Source organism: Cetorhinus maximus, chromosome 1 (assembly GCF_964194155.1).
Source record: "Cetorhinus maximus chromosome 1, sCetMax3.hap1.1, whole genome shotgun sequence".
Classification (NCBI taxonomy): Eukaryota; Metazoa; Chordata; class Chondrichthyes; order Lamniformes; family Cetorhinidae; genus Cetorhinus; species Cetorhinus maximus.
This window is the reverse complement of record NC_135879.1, coordinates 235,424,846-235,444,340: the sequence shown is the minus strand read 5'-3', so window position 1 is coordinate 235,444,340 and position 19,495 is coordinate 235,424,846. Positions and strand designations below refer to the sequence as shown.

Genomic DNA, 19,495 nt, shown 5'->3' with positions numbered 1-19,495 from the left:
TCACAGGATGCCTAGCTTCTGACCTGCTCTTGTAGCCACAGTATTTATATGACTAGCCCATTTCAGTTTCTGGTCAATGGTAACCCCCAGGATGTTGATAGTAGGGGATTCAGTGATGATAACGCCATTGAACATCAAGGGGTGATGCTTGGATTCTCTCTTGTTGGAGATGGTCATTGCCTGGCTTATGTGGCGCGAATGTTACTTGCCACTTGGCAGCCCAAGGCTGGATATTGTCCGGATCCTGCTGCATTTGGACATGGACTGCTTCAGTATCTGAGGAGTCGCAAATGGTGCTGAACATTGTGCAATCATCAGCGAACATCTCCACTTCTGAGCTTATGATGGAAGGAAGGTCATTGATGAAGCAGCTGAAGATGGTTGGGCCTAGGACACTACCCTAAAGAACTCCTGCAGTGATGTCCTGGAGCTGAGATGACTGGCCTCTAAAAACCATAACCACCTTCCTTTGTGCTAGGTATCACTCCAACCAAATGAGAGCTTTCCCCCTGATTCCCATTGACTCCAGTTTTGCTAGGGCTCCTTGATGTCATACTCTGTCAAATGCTGCCTTGATGTCACTCTCACCTCACGTTGCAAGTTCACCTCTTTTGTCCATGTTTGAACCAAGGCTGTAATGAGATCAGGAGCTGAGTGGCCCTGACGGAACCCAAACTAGGCATCAGTGAGCAGGTTATTGCTAAGCAAGTGCCGCTTGATAGCACTGTTAATGACCCCTTCCATTCCTTTATTGATGATGGAGAGTAGACTGATGGGGCGGTAATTGGACGGGTTGGATTTGTCCTGTTTTTTGTGTACAGGACATACCTGGGCAATTTTCCACATAGCCAGGTAGGTGCCAGCATTGTAGCTGTACTGGAACAGCTTGGCTCGGGGCACGGCAAGTTCCGGAGCACAAATCTTCAGTACTTTTGCCAAAATACTGTCACGGCCAATAGCCATTGCAGTATCCAGTGCATTGAGTCATCTCTTGATATCGTGTGGAGTGAATCGAATTGGCTGAAGACTGGCATCTGTGATGCTGGGGACCTCCGGAGTAGGCCAAGATGGATCATCCACTCGGCATTTCTGGCTGAAGATTGTAGCAAATGCTTTTGCACTGATGTGCTGGGTTCCTCCATCATTGAGGATGGGGATATTTGTGGAACCTCCTCCTCCAGTGAGTTGTTTAAATGTCCACCACCATTAGCGACTGGATGTGGCCGGACTGCAGAGCTTAGATCTATTGGCAAGGATTGAGAATTGGTTAGCGGACAGGAAACAGAGAGTAGGAACTTTGTTTACAAAATTGTGAGGGGTATAGACAGAGTAAATGCGAGTAGGCTCTTTCCACTTAGATTAGGAGAAATAAACACGAGAGGACATGGCTTTAGGGTGAAAGGGGAAAGGTTTAGGGGGAACATTAGGGGGAACTTCTTCACTCAGAGAGTGGTGAGAGTGTGGAACGAGGTACCATCTGACGTGGTAAATGCGGGCTCACTCTTAAGTTTTAAGAATAAATTAGATAGATACATGGATGGGGGAGGTCTGGAGGGTTATGGACTAGGTGCAGGTCAATGGGACTAGCGGAATAATATTTCAGCACAGACTAGAAGGGCCGAATGGCCTGTTTTCTGTGCTGTAGTGTTCTATGGTTCTGAATAAATGGGTCTTTTTTGGAGTGACAGGCGGTGACTAGTTGGGTATCGCAGGGATTAGTGTTTGGGCCCAAGCTATGCACAATATATATCAATGATTTGGATGAGGGAACCAAATGTAATATTTCTAAGTTTGCTGACGACACGAAGCTTTGTGGGAATGTGAGCAATGAGGTGGTTGTTAAGAGGCTTCAAGGCAAATAAAACAGGTTGTGTGAGTGGGCAAATACAAGCCAGATGCAGTATAATGTCAATAAGTGTAAAGTTATCCGCTTTGGTAGGAAAAATAGGATGACAGAGTATTTTTTTAAATGGTGATAAATTGGGAAATGTTGATGTACAAAGGGACCTGGATGTCCTTGTACACCAATCACTGAAAGCAAATATGTAGATGCAGCAAGCAGTTAAGAAGGCAATTGGTATATTGGCCTTCATTGAGACAGAACTTGAATGCAGGAGCAATAATCTCTTACTGTCGTTGTACAGGGCCTTGGTGAGACCATGCCTGGAGTATTGTGTGCAGTTTTGGTCTTCTTACCCAAGAAAGGATATACTTGTCATAGAATAGAGTGCAGCGAAGGTTCACCAGACTGATCCCTGGGATGGCAGGATTGTCATATTAGGAAAGATTGGCCGACTAGGCCTGTATTCACTGGAGTTTAGAAGAATGAGAGGAGATCTCATTGAAACATATAAAGTTCTGACAGGGATGGACAGAATGGATGCAGGGACGATATGTCCTCTGGCTGGGAGGTCTAGAACAAGGGGTCCCAGTCTCAGGATACGGGATAGACTACTTAGGACTGAGATGAGGAGAAACCTCTTCACTCAGCAGGTGGTGAACCTATAGAATTCTCTACCACAGAAGGATGTGGAGACCAAGTCACCAAATATATTTAAGAAGGAAATAGAGAGATTTCTGGACTCTAAAGGCATCAAGGGGTTGGGGAGAGCACAGGAGTATGACGTTAAGATAAAGGATCAGCCATGATCATACTGATTGGGTGAGCAGGCTCGAAGGGCCAAATGACATTTTCTATGTTTCTATGCCCTAAATAATTGGCCCCTTGCCTTGAAGCTGTGTCCCCTTGTTTTAGACTCCCCAACCAGTGGAAAGAATCTCTGAGCATCTACCCTATCAAGCCCTTTCAGGATCTTGTACAGTTCAATGAGGTCGCCTCTCATCCTTCAATTATTTAGGAGCTTGCTGCTCCATTCAACATGATCATGGCTGATCCTCTATCTCAGCGCCATTCTCCTGCACTCTCTCCATATCCCTTGAAGCCTTTAGAGTCTAGAAATCTATCCACTTCCCTCTTAAATATATTCTTCTAAACTCTAAAGAATTACTTAGCCTCTCATCATCAGACAACCCTCTCATCCCTGGGACCAATTTCGAGAACCTTTGCTGTACTGCCTCCAATACAAGATATCCTTTCCTAAATGTGGAGACCAAAACTGCACACAATATTCAGATGTGGTTTCACCAAAATCCTGTACAATCAAAGCAACACTTATTTATTCTTGTACTCTAATCCCCTTGCAATAAAGGCCAACATGCCATCCGTCTTCCTCATTGCTTGCTGCACCTGCAGGCTAACTTGCAGGTTGTAGGAATTTGTGCATTCCTTGTACAAGCACACCCAAGTCTGTTTGGACATTAACACTTACAAGTTTCACACCTTTTGATTTAAGATGTTTTTATTTAAGATGTTTCAAACTCAGCTTTGAGACTATGCTTAGGGATTTTGGCAGAAAAGATGTTAACACCTTCAACCTCAGTTACTTTCTCCATCAATGTGGAGAATGCCCGCACTAAAATAGGAGAGGAAATAATTTCATATCATATAGAGCACAACAAAAGAGACCAGGTGGGCATGTTAATTGTTTGTACAATCCCATGCTGTGACTTCACAGCTCTTTTGTAGTTTTCTAAATAGACGAAGTATTTGGATGCTTACTTAGTACTATCCAAATTAGCTTTGGAAATAACATGGAGGTCCATCACATTGCCTATCCTGTGAAAAATGCTTTCAGATCTGTCTCATCAACACCATGAGGTAGGTTGCTGACAAATAATTGATGACTGTCTAGGTATCGGATTATGCACTGTATTTTTGTATCCCCTGGTTCATTTTCACTGCGACCTGGCATGGGGCCCTCTGGTGGCATATGAATATATGCACAAACATACAAACTAGGAGCAGGAGTAGGCCACTTGGCCCTTCAAGCTTCCTCTGCCAGTTAATAAGGCCATGGCTGAACTGACTGTAAGCTCCCACCTACCCCCGATAATCAAGAATCTATCTAGCTCTGTCTTAAAAATATTCAAAGGCTCTGCTTCCACTGCCTTTTCAGGAAGAGAGTTCCAAAGACTCAGGACCTTCTGAGAGAAACAATTTCTCCTTATCTCTGTATTAATGAGCGACCCCTTATTTTTAAACCGTGACTCCCTAGTCCTAGGTTCTCCCACAAGAAGAAACATCCTCACGATGGAACAGTCCGTCCGTCTTCAGGCTGAGGTGATAGAGCTGGCATTGCAATGCACCGGGGACAACACTGGCAGGATGGCGGCCGCCATGGAGACCTTGGTCCAGGACGTCACTCCTGCACTGCTGCATGGGCTTAACTCCATCGCTGATGCCATAGTTGGCCTCCAACAGTTCGCACGCGAGAGGGGTGCTTGATCTCAATCCAGCTACCCCTTCCGCTCATGGAGTCATCCAGGGGAGGAGGATCAGCACGTGCACACTCCGGGGCCATCCGGCCAGTTGACTCCGGGAGTGACCGGCCCATCCGAATCCCATCTTCCTGTGACCTCCGCAGAGCCAGCTTCACAGGCCAAGGAGGGTGCCACTGCCACACAGCAAGACCCTGAAAGCAGGCTTGGACCCTCCAAGTCTTGGCCCTCCAGAGGACGCCCACAACATTCATCATAGACAGGGTGTCACAGTCAGAAGGCTGCCTCCACCTCTGCTGTGGTTGTCCAGGGAGCACCAAGACGTAGTGGCAGGGTTAGGAAAGTTAGGTAAAAGAAGTGGCACAGCCTGGCCACGGGTGTTGATCACCTGTACATACTGTTCACTATTGTCAATAAACTCCTAAGAATGTCTCCCTGCCTGTGGCTCCTTGTTCTGATGAGCAGTTTTCTTGTCACTCAGATGTGAAACCTTTCTGCACAAGATAAAAGGCAGGTGTCTCAGTTGCTTTCTCCTCCATCTCCTATCATCTCTGTAGGCCATCAGACATACAAATAGGTCACCAGGATCCATGATCCTGATGTGTTCCTCCTGCAGCCGGAAAGATAGAGAGGGAGAGACATGGTTATCATGGCTCTGCTTAGCACCTTTCCTGCCCCTGTGTGACTGCCCCTTAATGCTTCCTGGAGAGTGCTGGTCACCCCATGGATGGTCAGAGATGAGTGCACTGCACTGCTGCCCTGTCAAACTGTGATATAGTGGACACTGGTCCAAACCAGGATGCTGAGATTGGAAGGGGCTGTGAGCACCTCCAGCAGTGACTGCTACATGGCCAGCATTGGCGAGGAGATTGTACAACGTGTGCAGATCAACTGTTCCGCGCCAATAAAGTGGTGGCGGCCTCGAAGTCTGTTTCAGGGGGTGATTGGGGGGAGCTGGGGGGTGGTAAAGGTATGGAGCACTTGGTGGACCTTTGGAGCCTCCACGTTGCTTGCATGGGCGGGCAGGCTAGGAGCCCGACCCCAATCATATCACTGTGGTTGCACCTGATCTGTCTTAGTTGCTGAGGCCTGGTCAGTTTACCAGGTGTCCCTAATGTGAGGCCACTCCACTCACTTACCCTGCCCCCCTCCTCCATTGCCTGTGTGCGGAATGCAGCGCCAGGGCAGCATTTGACCCCTCCCCCATCCTCAGCAGTCGCCTCCGAGGCTGACCAGCACTTGCCCCCAGACACCATCCACCACCCCCTTCTCCACCCCTCAGCAATCGCCTCTGGGGCCAGGCATCAGTTGCCCTCATCCCCTGGCACCCGTGATGCCTGTAAACAACGGGTGAGCTGTGGAGAACGCTACTGCTCACTCACCTCAGTTCCCCCAAAGTGAAGGCCGCCAAGTGCGTGTCACCTGCGTGCTGTTGTGAAACATGTCGGCGCGCTTTCCCGCTGACATGGACGGACAATACAGCGGGGTTCCAAGAGCCTGGTGGGATGGCCTTTTAATTATCTGCTAATGTATTACACTTAGCTCCCCACCGACCAATGGTGGCAAAAGCGGCCTGTCGGCGGGGAGCTGAGCGGAAGATTGCGACCTGCTTTCACGCCGCCATGAAGCAGGTCCTGCCATGTTTTCCATGCACACCACCTATCACGCCTGCCGCCAGCGGGCTCGGAAAATTCCGCCCTTGATGTGGCACCTTATCAAATGCCCTCTGGAAATCTAACTAGAGTACATCCACCGGTTCCCCTGCAGCACTGCTGGCACACCTTGCCGTTCCCTAATTCGTTCGTCTCGAGGCCTTGGAGGTGGAATCTGCATTTCTGGTTTTGTCTTCAGTCGGGGCTGTTGTGTCGGGGCTTTGACAACACAAGTGGGCAGATTCGTACTTGTTACTAAAGCCCAGGATCAAGTCCTGGAATCCTCAACTACATTGGGTGCTGGATCGGCAGGTGGAGGGGATGGAAATTTTACCACCGGGTCCTCAGCGACTTTCACCTCCAATACAGGCTCAGGCTCTACTTCCTCCACATGTGCATCGGGTTCTGATTTGGAATGTGTTCTTCTAAGGGTTCTGTGTGTTCCCTGCTGATCTCAGTCCTCCCTCCGTGGTGAGTATGTATGAAAGTGTGTGAGTGATAGTGTGAGTGACAGACAGTGTGAGTTTGTGAGTGAGAGTGTGCGTGTGTGAGCATGAGTGAAACTGAGGCCGGGATTTTCCGGCCCTGTCACGGGTGGGACCCGCCATGGGTGAGACCCTTCACAGGCGAGACCCGCCGCGGGCGAGGCGGCGCACCAGCCCGAAGTCCATGACTTGCAGCGGAACCGGAAGATCGCGGCAGCGGGCGGGTGCGGAAAATCCCGCCGTGAGAGTGTTTATGTGTGTGAGCGTGAGCGAGTGTGTGTCTGAGAACCCAGGGTGGAAGTGGGACGGGCGGGCGGGCTGGCCCACACATGCGCACGCAGACGCATGCAAGCATACACAGGCTGTTTGGAGAGGTTGGGACTGTTCTCCTGGAGAGAAGGCTAAGAGGAAACTTGATAGTGTTCAAAATCATGAGGGGGCTGGACAGAGTAATAGGGAGAAGCTGTTCCCACTCATAAAAGGATCAAGAATGAGAGGGCACAGATTTAAGGTGATTTGCAAAAGAAGCAAATGTGACGTGACAAAAAACATTTTCACACGTGTGGTTCGGGTTTGGAATGCACTGCCTGGAAGTGCGCTGGTGCCAGATTCAATCAAGGCATTAGATGATTATTTGAATAGAAACAATGTGCAGGGATACGGGAAAAAGGCAGGGCAATGATACCAAGTCATTATGCTTATTTGGAGAGCCAATGCAGACACGATGGACCAAATGGCCTCCTTCTGTGCCGTTAAAATTCTGCGATTCTGTGATCTTGTCATTGTTGTCGGTTAGACCATAAGAACATAAGACATAGGAGCAGAAATTAGGCCATTCGGCCAATCGAGCCTGTTCCGCCATTCAATCATGGCTGATAAGTTTCTCAACCCCATTCTCCCGCCTTCTCCCCGTAACCTTTGATCCCCTTACCAATCAAGAACCTATCTATCTTGGTCTTAAAATACACTCAATGACCTGACCTCCACAGCCTTCTGTGCCAATGAATTCCATAAATTCACCACTCTCTGGCTAAAGAAGTTTCTCCTCATCTCTGTTCTAAAAGGTCTTCCCTTTACTCTGAGGCTGTGCCCTCGGGTCCTAGTCTCTCCTACTAATGGAAACATCTTCCCCATGTCCACTCTATTCAGGCCTTTTAGTCTTCTGTGAGTTTCAATCAGATCCCCTCTCATCCTTCTAAACTCCATCAAGTACAGACCCAGAGTCCTCAAACGTTCCTCATATGTTAAGCCTTCCATTTCTGGGATCATTCTCGTAAACCTCCTCTGGACCCTCTCCAGGGCCAGAACATCCTTCCTGAGATACGGGGCCCAAAATTGCTCACAATATTCTAAATGTGGTCTGACCAGAGCCTTATAAAGCCTCAGCAGCACATCCCTGCTTTTATATTCTAGTCCTCTCGAAATAAATGCCAACATTGCATTTGCCTTCCTAACTACCGACTCAACTTGCAAGTTAACCTTAAGAGAATCCTGGACTAGGACTCCCAAGTCCCTTTGCACTCCAGATTTCTGAATTCTCTCCCAATTTAGAAAATAGTCTATGCCTCTATTCTTCCTACTAAAGTGCATGACCTCACACTTCTCCACGTTGTATTCCATCCACCACTTCTTTGCCTATTCTCCTAACCTGTTCAAATCCTTCTGCAGCCTCCCCACCTCCTCAATACTACCTGTCCCTCTACCTATCTTTGTATCATCTGCAAACTTAGCCAGGATGCCCTCAGTTCCTTCATCTAGATCATTAATGTATAAAGTGAAAAGTTGTGGTCCCAACACTGACCCCTGCGGAACTCCACTAGTCACCGGCCGCCATCCTGAGAAGGACCCCCTTATCCCCACTCTCCGCCTCCTGCCAGACAGCCAATCTTCTATCCATGCTAATACCTTGCCTCTAACACCATGGGCTCTTATCTTACTGAGCAGCCTCCTGTGTGGCACCTTGTCAAAGGCCTTCTGGGAGTCCAAGTAGATAACATCCATTGGCTCTCCTTTGTCTAACCTACTCGTTACCTCCTCAAAGAATTCTAACAGATTTTTCAGGCATGACCTCCCCTTGATGAAACCATGCCGACTTTGCCCGATTTTACCATGCACTTCCAGCCCACAACAAGAATGTCTTCATAAAAAGGTAAGCTCTCTGCTTCCAGGAGGCTGTAATTCTGCTGGTGATTATAATCAGTTCGATGAATTCTTCAGAATTTCTTTATCAAGGTACAGATCAAAGGATTCCTACTCTTCGTCTATCTAAAGGTTACTTCTTCTGAACGTGAAATTTGTTTTCCTTTGGAACAATGAGATCAACATTTTGTTGAAACTGTGTTGGAATTCTCTTCCCTAATTCATGTTAAAGAAACGATTGCTTAGACAGTTCAATGAATTTTAAATGAGCCAAAAAGGATTCCTATCAAATAACAGAACTCTGTTAACAGGAAGATTACAAGCAAACTGAAACTTAAAAGGGAGATGCATAATTACATGAGGGTCAACAATGCTGAAGAATATAGAAAGTGTAGTGGAGAAATGTATACAGAAATTAGGAGGGCTAAAAGATGAGCAGTTAAAATAAAGGGAAAAAGAATTTAATTTATAATTAAATAAAAAATAAGAGAATGCTTAAACAGATAAAAAAATGTTTAATTGTGCAATATGAAGACATGATAAACAATTAAATATTTTATTAGTTTTTACAAATGAGGAAAATGCAGTTGAACTAAAGAAGGGTATAAAATATTTATTAGAAGTAATTTAACATAAGGAACTGCTTCTGAAAAAAACCTGAAAAGTGGAGAGGTCAATAAACTTTGATGAGGCCGCACTCAAGGTCATACAAACATACGCATTAGGAGCAGGTGTAGGCCACTTAGCCCCTCGAGCCTGCTCCGCCATTCAAGATCATGGCTGATCTGAATGTAACCTCAACTCCACATTCCCCCCTGCCCCCAATAACCTTTCACCCCTTGTTTATCAAGAATCTATCTACCTCTGCCTTAAAAATATTCAAAGATTCTGCTTCTACTGCCTTTTGAGGAAGAGAGTTCCAAAGGCTCATGACCGTTTGAGAAAAAAGAATTCTCCTCATCTCTGTCTTAAATGGGCGACCCCTTATTTTGAAATAGTAACCCCTAGTTCCAGATTCTCCTACAGGAGGAAACATCCTTTCCACATCCACCCTGTCAAGACACCTCAGGATCTTATATGTTCCAATCAAGTCACCTCTTACTCTTCTAAACTCCTGCAGATACAAGCCTAGCCTGTCCAACCTTTCCTCAGAAGACAACCCGCCCATTCAAGGTATTAGTCTAGTAAACCTTCTCTGGACTGCTTCCAATGCATTTACATCCTTCCTTAAGTAAGGAGACCAATGCTGTACACAATATCCAGATGTGGTCTCACCAATGCCCTGACTAACCAAAGCATAACCTCCCTACTTTTGTTTTCCATTCCCCTCACAATAAACAATAACATTCTATTAGCTTTCCTGATTACTTGCTGCACCTGCATACTAACCTTTTGCGATTCATGCACGAGGGCATCTAGATCCCTCTGCATCTCAGAGCTCTGCAACCTCTCACCATTTAGATAATATGCTTCTTTTTTATTCTTCTTTCCAAACTGGGCAATTTCAAATTTTCCCACATTATACTCCATTTGCCAGATCTTTGCCCACTCACTTAACCTGTCTATGTCATTTTGTAGCCTCCTTATGTCCTCTTCACAACTTACTTTCCTACCTACCTTTGCTTCATCAGCAAATTTCATCCAAGTCATTTATATAAATTGTAAAAAGTTGAGGCCTCAGCACTGATCCTTGGTGCACTCCAATCGTTACATCTTGCCAATCAAAAAATGGCCCATTCATGCCTACTCTCTGTTTCCTGTTAACTAGTCAATCTTCTATCCATGCCAATATGTTAACCTCTACACCATGAGCTTTTATTTACTGCAATAACCTTTGATGTGGCACCTTATCAAATGCCTTCTGGAAATCTAAGCACAATACAAATTCTCAAATGGATGGGGTAAACATTGATCATAGATTTATACAGCTGCATTTTCTCCATCAGGCAGAGGTGGGGTGGAAGAAGTTGTAAAACAGCACATCCGGTCAGCAACATGACAGTTTCCCACATCCAAGCAATTTTTCCAGAGGTGAGGTCAACGAGGCAGAGGCTGCCTGTCTGGCAATGGCGAGTAGCTAATTGAGATCATTCATGGGCCAACTCGGATAAAGCTAGGATGGGTGGCAAAGGATAATGGAAGCCTGGAAGTTGGCATTAGACTTGGCATTTAAAATTGTCCGAGCCTCCCTGCTACCAGCCTCAGCAGCTCAGCTGCCCGGAAGTAAATATTGACCACCATATCTTTAAACATGCATTTACTACACTGCCTTTTTTTTTTCAATATGGGCTACTGCATGCTACTAGTAGTAATCTTGTAATTACCATGTTTGATATTCTATGTCACTGGTTTAATGCGAACAACAGCTACCAAAAGTATCCATCCATCCTTAGACCTTCTGCAGCAGCTCCACCATGTCACTTACATTGGCACATGAGTGGCAATATAGCATTCAGGACTAATGTTGGCATTTATAGGAGCCACATTAGTGGCAGAAAATTGTATTTAAATAGCGCCTTTACTTGGTGCTTCACAGAGGTGTTATCAGACAAAATTTGAAACTAAGCACATATGGTGATTTAAGGGCAGATGACCAAAATCTTAGGCAAAGAGGTAGGTTTTCTGGAGCTTCTTAAATGAGGAGAAACAGGTAGAGAGGTTTAAGGAAAGAATTCCAGAGTTGAGGGCCTAGATACCTGAAAGCACAGCCACCAATGCTGCAGCGATTAAAATCAGGGATGCGCAAGAGGCCAAAATCAGAGCAATGCAGAGATTGCGAAGGTTTGTAGGGCTGGAGGAGGTTACAGAGGGAGGGAGAGGCGAGGCCATGCAGGATTTGAAAACAGATGAAAATTTTTAAATTGAGGCGATACTGGGCTGGGGGCCAATATCGGTCAGTAGGCATGGGGGTGATGGATGAATGGGAATTGGTGTGAGTTAGGATATGAGTCAGGATATTGGTCAGGAAAGTAAAAGATTCAGGGTAATGTGGCAAACTGGATAAAAGGTTGGCTTTGTAACAGGAAACAAAGGGTAATGGTCGATGGATGCCCTTGCGAATGGAAAGTTGTCTCAAATGGTGTTCCACAGGGCTCAATGTTGGGATCCTTGCTGTTTGTATTACATATTAACGATTTGGATGTGAACATGGGGGGCATGATTGGGAAATTTGCAGATGATACAAAGATTGGCCGAGTAGTGGATAGCGTAGAGGATAGCCATAATCTCCAAAACGGTATAGATGGGTTGGTGGAGTGGGCAGTAAATTGGCAGATGGATTTTAACATAGAGAAGTGTGAGGTCATACATTTAGGGAGGCCAAACAGTTACAGGGATTACAAAATAAATGGAAATATACTAAGAGGGGTAGATGAAGTGAGAGATCTTGGCGTACAAGTTCACAGGTCCCTGAAGGCAGCAGTTCAAGTAGACAAGGTGGCGAGTGTCCGACTGGCAGGACCAGAAATGAGCGGGACTTCCATTCGGAGGTGGAGTTCGGAGGCCATCACGCGGCAGTTAGCCAATTAGCTACGCACATTCGAGGGGCATGGCCAATTGTGCAGCAGGGATGGACAGGGAAGTCACCGACTCCGACATTATTTCACAGCGGTCGAAGGTCCAGCACCATATTTAAACGGCAACCTGAAAGGTATCCACTTCCTGCAAACCAACCGCATCATTCTGTGTGTTTGAGGGAAGGGTTTTGAACTTGAACCATTGCCACCTGCTCTTCACCTCACCACTCGAATCCCTGGTCCTGCAAGTCACCATCCTGAACCCTCCCTCAGTCACCTTTGACCTTCCTTTCATCATTTTTAACTCTCCCTCCATCACCCTAGTCCTGTCTTCTGACCCTCAAGCCTCCCACCATCACCTTTGATCAACCATCTGTCAACCTATTACCATCAAGCTGTCACCATGCACCCTGGACCTGCCCCCCATCACCTTTGACTTTCTAATCATCATCCTTAATCCTCTGTCACACTTGACCTGCCCTCAGTTACCCTTGACTTTCCCAACCTCATCACTAACCAGCCCTCAATCACCCTTGATCTGCACTCTATCATGCTTGAGCTGCCCTTGGCATAGATTGACCGTCCATCTGCCATCCAGCTTCCTCCCTTCATCTCCCATGATCTCTCTTAGGGTCACCATGATGTGACCTCACTCCCTCGGACAGTCATGACTCGACCTCCCTGGACAGCTGCCATCTGAGCTTAATGCAACAGCTCAGCCTCCTCTCCTCTGATCCAATAAAGTTCCCTATACAAGAAAAGCAGCTCCTACACACTTCAAATGTACCAGGAGGGCGACCTTGACTGCTGCACTCCACCTTTAATCAGTCGTGAATCTGAAGGCACCTGATTCTTGTTTGCTGCCAACTTAATCACAAAGATACGTGTGTTTTAATGAGTGTGCAGGGCATGCTAATGCATTAAAAATAGCTTACTGCCGCTTACCATTGGGAACCATGATCCACTTTTAATCTGCTGCCAACTTACTTCCCAACTTTCATTCCAACATCAAGAAGCTGATATTTTGCCTTCTGCAAAATTAAGTGCCCCTGCCTGTCTCGCTTCCCATTCCAGGGAACTTCACTTGATTCTGCCCAAAGCCTTGTACTGAAGGGAGAAGTGAGAAGGGCTGTATCAGAGGGAACAACCAGAGTGAGAGACAGGGGGCAGGATTTTACCGTGGGCGAGCGGGGGCAGGGCCTGCTCGCCAACACGTAAAATGATGCATGGTGACGGTGGGCGGAACTCCCGATGTCACCGCGCCCCATTTAAATTTTCAGGAAGGCGGGGGTGCAACCAAATCAGCTGCGCGTCCGCCAACCTGTCAATGGCCAATTGAGGCCATTGACAGATCAATTGAAGTAATTAGTGGACCTGCCCGCCCAACCTTAAGGTTGGCGGTGAGGCCAGGAGCCCCGGAGGGAAATGCAAATAACATGAAACCTCATCCATGGGCGGGGTGAGGTTTCATACAGGGTTTTAAAAATTTTAACAAGGTTTTTTTGAAAATTGTGAACATGTCCCAACTCTTGTGACACTGTCACATGAGGGGACATGTAAGGGAATTTATTTTTTTCTATTTTTAATATTTTTGAAAGTAGAGACGATCTCTCTGAGGCAGCACTTAGCCTCAGGGAGATGAGTGCGCTCTTTCACGCGCAGGTGCGAAAGAGCGCACTCTCGATTTTAGGCATTCCCCCCTTCCCGCCTGCACAGGGAGTGCATAGCGCTTCCCTGCGGACGTCACTCTGGGTGGGTCTTAATTGGCCCATCCACGTAAAATGGCGCTGCGCCTCCGATCGGGGGCACCAATCAGAAGCATGCCCGCCCATCAACTTCCCCCTCAACGGGGGGAAAATTCTGCCCAGTATGCCTGTGACAGGTAGATTAGTGAGGATGAAGTCAAGTCAATAATTTCCTTAAATTGGTTCCCTCACTGTCTGATGCAGACCAATTCTGACAACTATGTCCTTTAGGTTAGCGGTGATGATGCAACTGAGCGACTCTTTGTGTCAATGTTGAAATGCCCACCCAGAATACCATCTGTGTCCTTGATATAGAATTCAAGAAATTGCGGATAGCTGAACCACAGAGAAGTCGAAGAAAAACAAAACATGCCGGCCCTATCAAGGTGATAAAACTCTTAATCACTGTACAATGTCCATTCATACACAACTTCATGTCAGCTACTAAAAGTTAAAATGTTACTAAAAAATAACCCATTAATATCTAGTCAACAAAATGTTACTGGACCAATGTTTTTGGAAACTTAACTTGGAATTTAACTTAACTCTGAACAATTCAAGGCAAACTGAGTTACTGTAAACTGAAGCTAGAGCAGGTTTTTCACCTCATCAGCCTTCCTGTGTCCACTCTCGATAAACTACACAGTCCAAGTCCTCTCCATTACATGGTTATGGAGATCCCTGTCACCCTGTCCTCCCTGTTCCCTGCGTCCCAGCAAAATGGGCTTAAGATTTCTGTCAAATCCCTCTATAGTTTACCACTGGATTTCAAATTACTCTCCAGCCATGCACCCAGCCCACAAACTCGGTTCATTTGACTTCAGGCTGTTGTTTTATCACTGCCTCTTCCAATCCGTCAACCGGAGTTGACCTTCCTGGAACTCCCTTCCGAAACCACTTTGCCTTGCTACCCCTCTTTTGCTATTCAAAAGTCTCTGAAAATCAGTTTCTTAGACCATGTCTTCAATTGATCCTAAAATTCAAGATGTAATGATGAATTTGCATAAACCTGTAAGAATATAAGAGCATAAGAAATAGGAACAGGAGTAGACCATTTGGCCCCTCGAACCTGCTCCGCCATTCAATAAAATCATGGCTGATCTGCTTGTGTTTCGAATTCCACATTCCCATCTACTCCCAATAGCCTTTGATTCCCTTGCCTAACAAGAGTCTATCTACCTCTGCCTTAAAAATATTCAATGACCCCGCCTCCACTGCCTTCTGAGGCAAAATTCCAAAGTTGCACAACCCTCTGAGAGAAAAATTTCCCCTCATCTCTGTCCTAAAAGGGCGACCTCTAATTAAAACAGTGTCCCCTAGTTCTGGACTCACCCACAAGAGGAAACGTCCTTACCATGTTCACCTAGTCAAGGCCATTCAGGACTTTTTTCTTCTTTATTCTTTCATGGGATGTGGGCGTCGCTGGCAAGGCCACCATTTGTTGCCCATTCCTAATTGCCATTGAACTGACCTTGCTAGGTCATTTCAGAGGGCAGTTAAGAGTCAACCACATTGCTGTGGGTCTGGAGTCACATGTAGGCCAGACCAAGTAAGGATGGCAGATTTCCTTCCCTAAAGCACATTAATGGACCAGATGGGTTTTAATGACAAGCGTTGACAGTTTCATGGTCACCGTTACTGAGGCTAGCTTTGCGTAACAGATTTATTAACTGAATTCAAATTCCACCAGCTGCCATGGTGAGATTTGAATTCATGCCCCCAAAGCATTAGCCTTGGACTCTGGATTAATAGTCCAGAATCTTGTATACTTCAATCAAATCACCCCTCACTCTTTTAAATTCCAGTGGAAACAAGCCCAGTCTGTCCAACCTTTCCTCATAAAACATAGTAAGACCATAGTTGGAGTACCTTGTGCAGTCCTGGGCTCCACAATGTAAGAAGGATTTCTAGGCAATGGAGATAGTACAGTGTAGATTCATGAGGATGCTGCTTAGTTTCAGCAAATATAAAATTCTGAACCAGACTTGTAACATTGGGGTTGTTTTCCTTAGAATAGAGGAGATGATGGGATGATTTGATAGTGGTTTAAAATTATGAAGGGATGAACATTGTAGATAACAATAAGGTCTCAGACCTGAAATATTAACTTTGTTTCTCTACGTAATTAATGCAGTCTGACTTGTGAATGCTTCCAGCATGACCTGTTTTTATATCAGATTTCCAACTTCCACAGTATTTTGCTTTTATTTTTAGATAACAGCATACCATTGTCAGTTGTTAAGTAATCAAAATAGAAAGGTCAAAGATATAAAATTAAATACTAATTAATAACATAGGTGCTATTAATTAAGACTTTTTTTTTTACAGGGGGTTGTAAAGCTGGCAAGCACACTACTGGAGTTAGTGACTGAAAGGGGGACCAAGTAATAGGAATATTGGAACATATGAGTAAGCACTCAAGCCTGTTCTATCAGGTTGTGGCTGATCTGTATCTCAACTCAACTATGTCAATATAGATACTTTGAAGGACGTGAGCCAGTTGCAGTTTCAGAACAATTCAACAGAATTCTTGGTAATTTTTCAGGTGCCAGCTGACAAACTACCTGATTTTACTGAGTTCAATTCTGCAACTTGCCACTGTGGAACTTAAACTCAAACTCCGGATTGCCAGTCTAGCAACACACAATATTGTACCAGAAGAGTTCCAACAGCAAGTGAGGTGTTAAGAAATGAGCAAGTTTGTTCGGAAAATGAAGGGAAGTTAGTCAGGACTTTATTCTTAAATCAAAGTGTTTGCAATGCTAAGGATTTGCAATAAATAGTGCTAATTAGCTCCTGGGGTAGTGAGCTGCATCTGGGAGAGACAAATGATGAAGGGCTGTGGTGAGAAAATGAATAGGTGGAAAGCAACCATAAAGCTGAGCCACACAGCTTTTATTATATCTGTCGTTAAAAGTATCTTTCTTATGAATGTAGAGGTAAAACATCATCCAAAGCATGATGAGTAGCTCTTAAACAAAGTAGAAGTGTAGTGCCAACAAAGCCTTTCTAGTCATTCAATATGATGAGCTAGTAGCTACATCTCCACTAAAAAAGAAATCCTTGACAGATTTTTGGAACTTTCTGGCATTTGTCCATACCTGTGGTGATGAAGCCGCCTTATTCTTTCTCTCTTTTAGCTTCTCTCCAATCTTGAGTCGTAACGTGCTCAGCACAAGCTCTACAACTCCGGGAGAACACTGGGCGACCTTGCGAACCACGTCATCGGGGATGTAGAAGTTGAGTCTGTTGAAAACCTTCCTACGTTCAGAATTAAAAGAAACTTAAATTTTCAATCAACTCCCCAGAGTGCCCGAAAGGGTGGTGGAAGCAGATTCAATAATAACTTTCAAAAAGGATTGGAAAAATCCTTGAAAAGGAAAGCTAATTTCAGAGCTGTGTGGAGCAGGAGAGTGGAACTAATTGGATAGCTTTTTCAAAAAGCCGACACAGGCATGACAGGTTGAATGGCCTCCTCTAATGCTGTAACATTCTATGATTCTATTGCAGCCACACACACGTAGACAACTGATCTGCTTGGATGCAGGCGCTTGGGAATTGAAAAGGATAATGTTAGAATTAAAAATTGAGAAACAATAAGGGTAACCATTCTATGGAAAGGAATCATTTATGTTTGATTTCATTTTGTATTCCACAGTCAAAAATTAGAATTAAAGACTGCAAACGGAACTAACAACACAAATGTCTGGACAGAAGGGACTTCTGAAGACCAGCTGGTACATGTTTACATTTACATCTGCTTTACCATACTAAACTGGAAACTCAACACTGCTGTTTTGATGGAATCACTCCCAATGTGACACACTGGGTGGAGGAAGGAGTCAGGAAGGGGGGTGGAGTAAGGGCTGGGGGGAGTCTGGGGCGTAGGGGGGTAGTCCAGTGGAGGGTAAGGAATTCCAAGGGGGGGCCTGGGGGGAGTCCAGGGGGTAGGCGGGGGAGGAAGGAGTTCCAAGAGGGGAAGGAGTCTGGATGGGGGGGGGAGGTTTGTGCAGGTGAACGTGCAAGGGAAGGCTCTGTTGTGTCCATGACAGCCTCCTGGAGAGCAAGGGAGGGTTGGCGTGGTAGAAGGGAATGGTGGGATTGACCGAGAGCAGAGTGAGGCACTAGGGTGGGAGGGTGAGGGTGCGACGGTATCGGTAGCAGGGACGATGAGGGTGGTTAATGGGGACTCGGAGGCAGACACAGACCTTGGGGGTGAGAAGGAGGAGGTCGGGGATGTTAATGTGGATGGGGGTGGGATTTTCGGGAAGGAAGGGAACATGCACGTTCACCTTGACACCCCCGAAAGAAAAGGGTTGTGGCTGTAGGTCACGGTGGGAAGGTGGAAGGCGATGCCAGGGGGGTCGACAGTGATGGGGGAAAGGAAATGGGTGACTGGGTGAGGGGAAAAGATGGGAGAGCACAAGAAAAACTGTAGCACTGCCGTGCTGTCTAAATCAAAACTGAAACAAGAGTCGTGCTGGAAGAGAACAGGTGCTGCATGGGAGTGTGATCAGTAGGTGGGCAGAGATGCCGGTCAGCTCAGATGATCAATTGAAAGTGAACCCCAGCAGGCAGCATTGAAAATGCTCAGGACATTGAGATGAGTGTGATACGTGAAGGATCCGTGATGAGCATGGAAGAGTGCTTGGTCGAGGCTCTGAATGGTACTGACACACGCACATGCACATGCACACGCACACTCCCACACACACACACACACACACACACGACAGAGGACGAAGTTGGGGGGGGTCACAGGCAGAGGGTACTCGGAGGGAGTGAGCACCCTCTCTGAGATTCCTGTGGAGGACCCAGGGGTGTCCAGCAGCTGCTCCTCCTCCCTTTGGGTGCCCGAGGGCCCCGGCCTGACTCCTTGAGGGCAAAGAGCACCTGAGGGGACATCACGTTGCCACTGCAGGAGCTCACCCAGGGCTACCACGATGGAGTGCAGGTCTACACACATCTCCGCATTCTGCTGGACCAGGATCTCCACGGCATCCGCCCTCCTCCCCATGGAGACTTCCATCAGCACAGATGTGGGCATCACTTCATCAGAGAGCAGGCAGACACAATCCTCCAACTCGCATGCCACTCTGTTCAGGGCTTCCAACAGCTATGCATGATGTTCCCCTGCCTTCTGCTGACTGTCCAGGATGAGTTGGAAGGCCAAATCCAGAGGCTTGTCATCTGGCTCGGACCTCACAGAAATAGGGAAGTCTTGCTAAAACTATACAAGGCACTCGTTAGATCACACCTAGAATACTGTGAATAGTTTTGGTCCCCTTATCTAAGGAATGATATACTGGCATTGCAGGCAGTCCAGAGAAGGTTCACTCGGTTGATCCCGGGGTGGAGGGATTTCCTTATGAGGAGAGGTTGAGTAGATTGGGCCTGTACTCATTGGAAGTTAGAAGAATGAGAGGCGACCTTATTGGAACATATAAGATTCTTAGGGAGCTTGACAAGGGTATATACTGAGAGGTTGTTTCCCCTTGTGGGAGAGTCTAGGGCCAGAGGGCATAATCTCAGAGTAAGGAGGGGCGCCCATCTAAAACAGAAGTGAGGAGGAATTTCTCCCCAGAGGGTAGTGAATCTGTGGAATTCTTTACCACAGAGGG

At 46.3% G+C, this 19,495-nt stretch overlaps 1 protein-coding gene across 1 annotated transcript in view; it reads right to left on the bottom strand.

Moving 5' to 3' along the window:
- Positions 1-19,495, bottom strand: part of LOC144687966 (sperm flagellar protein 1-like) — an 85,314-nt gene that overhangs the window by 29,145 nt on the left and 36,674 nt on the right. Inside the window, exon 3 of the mRNA XM_078554629.1 lies at positions 16,976-17,135. Within this exon, the coding sequence (XP_078410755.1) occupies positions 16,976-17,135 (160 nt within the window). The remainder of the gene's footprint in view (positions 1-16,975; positions 17,136-19,495) is intronic.